Source organism: Catharus ustulatus, chromosome 14, assembly GCF_009819885.2.
Source record: "Catharus ustulatus isolate bCatUst1 chromosome 14, bCatUst1.pri.v2, whole genome shotgun sequence".
NCBI lineage: Eukaryota > Metazoa > Chordata > Aves > Passeriformes > Turdidae > Catharus > Catharus ustulatus.
In genome coordinates this window covers 13,840,210-13,846,209 of record NC_046234.1, presented here as the reverse complement: position 1 = coordinate 13,846,209, position 6,000 = coordinate 13,840,210, and the positions used below count along the sequence as shown (strand labels likewise).

Sequence of the window (6,000 nt, the reverse complement as noted above, 5' to 3'; positions counted from 1 at the left end):
CCCGAGCCTCCTCCGAAGCTGTCAGGCTGCTCCCACCGTGCAGAGCTGATCCACAGCTCTGATTTCACATCCCAGCTCTCTGTGTGAGCAGGGTGCCCTGGGCTGGTAATTGTCAGCAGAGCTTTATTTCCAAAGGTGAATGCTCTGGGCTGATCCCCTCTGGGCTGGCTCCTGGCGATGTCTCTTCTGTTGATTAATCACCAGGAGATGATAAATGAAAATATCAGCTCGAGAAATGCCTGCCCTGTGCTCCCAGCAGAGGCAGCAGTGCATGGTGAATAGTTTTCCCCCATCTCTTCTGTTTGATTTGCTCTGCAGAGCTGTGTCTCAAGTGATTCTCGTGTACTCAGGAGCTCTGCCTGCTCTCCCTGGAGAAGAGAGGGGAGCTGCAGCTCGGGCAGTGGTGAGGAGTGCTGGGAGCATCCTTCCTCCTGAAGGCTGCAGCCCACCACCAGTGTGGCCCTAACTCCAGCACACTGTGTCTCATCCTGCTATGCTCTGCTTTGGGCTCTCCAGAGATGGAGAGCGTGTGTGGAGGAGATTTTGAGCCACACCAGCTGTGTCTGTGCACTTTTAATTCCACAAAAGATGCAAAATCCTTCAGGTGACTGCATGGTTAGCTATACAGCCAGCTGTCCCCTGCAAAACCTGTGCCCCATCCACAGTTAAGAGCTCATTTGGAAAAGTTTGGATCTGGATGGGGTCCTTAAACAGGAGAGAAGACTTATCAAACCCTTTGTAAAAAAAAAAAAAAAAGAGATGTCTGGGACTGGAGTGCAGAGATTTTCCAAGGCTCTGGAAAACATTTCAGATGTGTGATGAAACCAGTACATACTCAGAAAAAAGTTCTAGGTCTGAAGTATCTAATTTTGGAGAGGGAAAGTGATATGTCTGTGCATTCTTGATGTGCAGCCCTATTGGCATCTGCAGTGTCTTTAAGTGATGTATCTCTCTGAAGGCTTCACTGCTTCTGCTGTGTGATCTGCTCCCAACAAACTCCAGAGAGCGAGTGATTTATCAGCCACTGCTTTTTAGGGTGAGGAAAAGGCTAATGCTTTATGGATCTATCAGCATTCCTGTATGGCACACAGAATACAATATCCTGCCAAAGCGGGGAGGGATGTCTGCTACCTGGCAATCCATCATTTCTCCCAGTGCCCCATGGCAAATGCACTTTTCTTTTTTCCATCAGGCTATGTACAAGCACTGTTATATAGTGAAGAGCTTCTCCCTTCTCCTCCTCCACAAATGGTTATGAAAACCTGAAAGTGCAACTTCTGCAGGGTGCAGAATAGGATGGGAAGGGTCATTTTGACAGGGAGAAGACGTCATTGCCTGCAGCTCCTGGTTCCAGCAGCACCTACAAGATCTCAAGCGATGCAGCTGTGCCACAGACAGCACAAGAGGAGCACAGCAGGATGAGAAATCCAGGCCAAACACACCCATGTAGACTGCCAGTTCTGCCAAACACATGCAGATGTGTCAACAGATGCTCCAGGATTTTCTTTTCTCTCTTGCCCCATGGTGATTTCCTCTGTTATAGGCATGGCTCAGCTGACCTTGTCCCCATGGAGCTCATCCATCCCATCCACAGAGTAAGTGAAATGTGTTTATAACCTGGTGAGCATCTACTGGGGAGTATGAATCCCTCTCCTACATCTCTCCTTGGTGTTTTAATTGATTCAGGGTTTTCCCAGTGGAGAACTTCATAAGAGCATTTGATAAAATCAGCTACACACGATCCTGCCTCTCATTACTCACAGGCTTGAGGCAGGTAGATGATTAAGTGAATTTTTTACGGTGTGAGCAGTTGTAACAAGGGAAATTATCATCTTGGATATGAGACAATGACTTGGCTCTTACTACATCTGCTGGCAGACAACTAACCCAGTGACTTTGCCTCTGATCTTGGAGCAAGTCTTCTGCTTTCTCCTCCAGGACAAACCTGCATTTGCTACCCTCACATTAAAAGGACAAGCCATATGGATGTGCCTGTGCTCAGGAAAATAGCTCCAGATTTTCGTGGGGCTGATGTTGCAGTCCTGATGGAAGTCAGAGAGCCTGCAATTGTCACCTTGGGAATGCTTCTGCAGACACTGTGGGGGGAGAGCATCCTTTGGGCTGGGGATGCTGCAGAACATGACAGTATTATTGGCCCATGGATGGGAAGGGATTCACCCTTTATTTCCATTTAGCTGCATCCTTTATTACCCCAAGAAGAGTCAGTAATGCTGGAGTGAAAACTGGGGAAAATGAGTTTCCATTAGGGAAAGTTTCCAGTTAAAACGTGAGTTCTTTTTCTTCCTGCCAGCAGGCTTTGGGTACAACTCAGAAGAATGACTGAAAGAAACGGCTGCCACTTGATTTTGTTGCATGTTTCCAGAAGCTTTAACTTGCTTTTGACACACCTCCTTATTAAAAAATATACTTTATTTTTGCAGGGAGAGATTGTCAAGATAATGTCAGATCCCACTGCGAAGCCAGATCCAGTAAAGAGCAGTAATGTTGTTTTCTAATTTGTTTGAAATCCTAAAGCACTCCCTCATCTGAGCAGAGATACCTAAATGGCACCTATTTGGTGCTGGGTGTAATTTTTTGCTCTAATGGGATGCTTGACAATATCTGTGTACTTACCTGGAGCAGCACAAGCCTCCTGTATTTAAATGAAAGACACACAGCAGGTTTGAAGATGAACACGGGAGATGCTTGAATGCCTTTTAGACAACTGTGATTCAGGCCATAAACATAATATAGATTGCAATATTGTATATAAAGGAGTGCTTCGAATACCAGCCTTTGTGTTCTGCAATTCAGTCCAATTGATCCCTGACTTAACACAATGCTGTACCCAAAACCGTTGCATAAACATAACAAATCCATCACCAGATCAATGAAGGAGATGCAGAAGAGGTGTGGTAGCTATCTGGTGTGATGTGGCTCCCATCAGCTGCAGCCTGTGTGCTGGTATTCTGTGTAAGGCACCATGAGAAATGAAAATGGGTAAAGGATGGCTCCTCATCTGTATCACCGAGCACATGCCTGCCCTTCGCTTGCTGAAATCAGGCACAGTTTGCATTGTGGAGCACCTGCACCTCTGAACAAAATGAAATTTCTGGATTTCTCTCAATTTCTGCAAAGCAGGACTTTTTGCTGCCCGGTTAATGGGAATTTTGTCAGTCATGCTTACTAGAAACAATAAAGGGATAATAAATAGTGCAGTCTGTGGACAGCAACAGGCTCCGACAATCCATTAACCAACGAGACGTGTTGCACATTCCAGCTTATTAGACGCATATCCATAATATATTTTAACAATCTCTCCCTGGCAGGCATTTTCCTAGAACAAATACACAGTTTGGACTTCCATTTTTCACCCCTGTTCAAAATTTCAGAGTGAAAAAGAGCTGGTAGCGAGCCATTAGCAATAATTTGATCCTGCATTTGCGCTGGAAATTTTAAATAGATTTTTCTTCTGTTCTTCTGCTTGTATTTGCTCCATCATTGTTTTTCTGTGCATGGTGCAGGCTGGGGGCGAGCAGTGGGGAGACTGCCTGGGCAAAAACTATTTTGGCAGTTTTTCATACACGACCCTTGCTGTTTTAAATAGAGCCTTTCCTCACCCCACCTTCTTGCTTCCCACTTTGTACAGCTGCTTGCTGAGTGATGAGGAGCGTGGGTCCCTTCCAGCTGAGGGTGCAATGTTGGTATTTAGGGTCTTTTGCGGTGAGATGGAGCTGGAATATCCTTCCAGCTGGGGGACACAGAATCTGACCCGTCAGTGAGACCCCGGGGGACCTTCAGCTCAGTGAGCCAGGCATTCCCATCAACTCCATCTGGAAACTGGTGCAGAAAGGGTCTCGCTGCAGGAATACAACCTGCTCATGTAAAGCTGCCTTTTTCCAAGGTAGCTCCTCTGGTGATTTGTGCTGTGCACTCCCAACAGCACCCCAGACCCGGGGCACTTCTGGGCATTCTGGAGGCTGGGTTATCCAGACTTCAGTGCTGCCCCAGGGGGCTCAGCGATGCTGACGGCATCACTGCCCTCATGGTGGGGTTTCCAGGCGAGTCCCTCTCTGTCCCTCAGCCTTACGGGAAGGGTCGAGTGCAGTGTGTGGAACTTTGCTCTCCCTGGGGCTGCCGAGGGCTTCAGAGACGCCCTGTTCATTGGCGGTGCAGCACTGTGAACTCATGCAGCGCTGTGAACTCCTGCAGCACTGTGAACTCATGCAGCGCTGTGAACTCATGCAGCACTGTGAACTCATGCAGCGCTGTGAACTCATGCAGCGCTGTGAACTCCTGCAGCACTGTGAACTCAGGCTGCACGTGCGAACGAGGGACCGGGCATCCCACGCCAGGTCCAGCAGCGAGCGAGGGGGCACCGGGAGTGGCGCTCAGAGCGGTGTGAGCCCGCGGCTGTGCCGGTACCGGAGTCGGTGTCGGTGCCGGGATCGGGGTCACTATCGGTGTCGGTGCCAGGGACGATGTCGGTGTCGGTGCCGGGGACGGTGTCAGTGCCGGGGTCGGGGTCACTGTCGGTGTCAGTGGCGGGGTGGGGGTCACTGTCGGTGCCGGAGTCGGTGTCGGTGCCGGGGTCGGTGCTGGGATCGGGGTCGGTGCCAGGGTCGGGATCACTGTCGGTGTCGGGGTCGGTGTCACTGTCGGTGCCGGGTCGGTGCCGGTGCCGGAATCGGGGTCACTATCCGTGTCGGTGCCGGGGACGGTGCTGGGATCGGGGTCGGTGCCGGGGTCGGGATCACTGTCGGTATCGGTGCCGGTGCCGGGCGGGAGGGCGCGCACAGGTGCGGCGCGGGGCGTGGCGGGGCGTGGCGGGGCGCGGCGCGGTGCCCAATGAGCGCCGGGGCGGTGCCGCGCGCGGGGCGGGGCGGGCACCAATCGGGGCCGGGGCGGGGCAGCGGGGCCGGGACCGGCGCCCCGTGAGGGCCGCGCGGGGCCGAGCTCGGCTCCGCTGCTCCCGGTGCCGGCGCGTCCCGGCACGGCACAGCACGGCGGGCATGCCCGCTGGCAGCGCCTAGAGGAGCGCCCCGGTGGCCCGGGAGGATGTCGGGGAGCGGCGGAGCGCTGCTGCTGGTGCCGCTGCTGGCGGCCGCGCTGCTCGGTGTCCCGGGGGCTGCGCAGCCGGCGGGGGAAGCCGCCTGCCGCCCGGTCCGCGCCGCCTTCCAGGCGCTGCAGCCCGGAGCCAAGTGGGTGCCCGAGAGCCCCGTGCCAGGTGAGACCGCTCTCCCCGTGGTGTCACCGTCTCCCCGGGGTCTCCCGGTGCCGCTCGGGCGGAGCGGCTGCAGCCGCGGACGGGGCTCGCTGTGCGGCTGCGGGACGCGGCGGAGCGGGGCGCGGGTGCGGAGGATCTCCCGCGGGGAGCCGCTTGGTAGCGGTGGCCGCCGGGCTCGGCGCCTCGGATGCGGGGATAACTCGGAGCCTGTGGTTACGCCGCGGTAATGGGAACCCGCTGGAGAGCGGGTCTTCATTGCGCTCGGTTTGTTCAGGGGGTTTTCACCCCGGATGGCCGAGGTGAGCTGGAGCTGTCGGGCAGAGCCGCGGCGCTGCCGGAGGAACCAGCCGGCCCCGTCCCCGCTTGCCGCTGTCGGGGCTCCGGTGCGCGGTCCCCGGGAGCTCGCGGTGTCCCCGCCGGAGAGCGGAGGCTCCGCGCACCGGTCACGTTCCTGCAGATCCCGGGTCCGCCAGAGCCGCTTTCCTCAGCGCGAGGTTTGCCAGGTGCGAGGCAATCCCGCTCGGTGGGGCTGCTCCGGGAGCATCCGAACCCCCATCCCAGCGTGAGCCCGGGGGCTGCCGCAGCTCCCGAGGACGGGGCTGGAAGGGGCAGCGCGGCATCCCCCGGGCTGTGCGGGTTCCGTGACAGGGCTGCGAGAGGTGCTACTCTGCTCTGCAGTTCCCATTACAGGTGGCTGCCGCCAAACCTCGCCACCTACGCCCTGCGAGGCTGCTTGTTGTATGTATGCCTCACTCCTGTTTTAAAATGTGAAA

At 55.0% G+C, this 6,000-nt stretch overlaps 1 protein-coding gene across 1 annotated transcript in view; it reads left to right on the top strand.

Moving 5' to 3' along the window:
- The first annotated feature begins 4,963 nt into the window (after positions 1-4,963).
- GPC3 (glypican 3) overlaps positions 4,964-6,000 on the top strand; it is a 141,191-nt gene continuing 140,154 nt past the window's right edge. Inside the window, exon 1 of the mRNA XM_033072664.2 lies at positions 4,964-5,227. Within this exon, the coding sequence (XP_032928555.1) occupies positions 5,059-5,227 (169 nt within the window). The 5' untranslated portion in view covers positions 4,964-5,058. The remainder of the gene's footprint in view (positions 5,228-6,000) is intronic.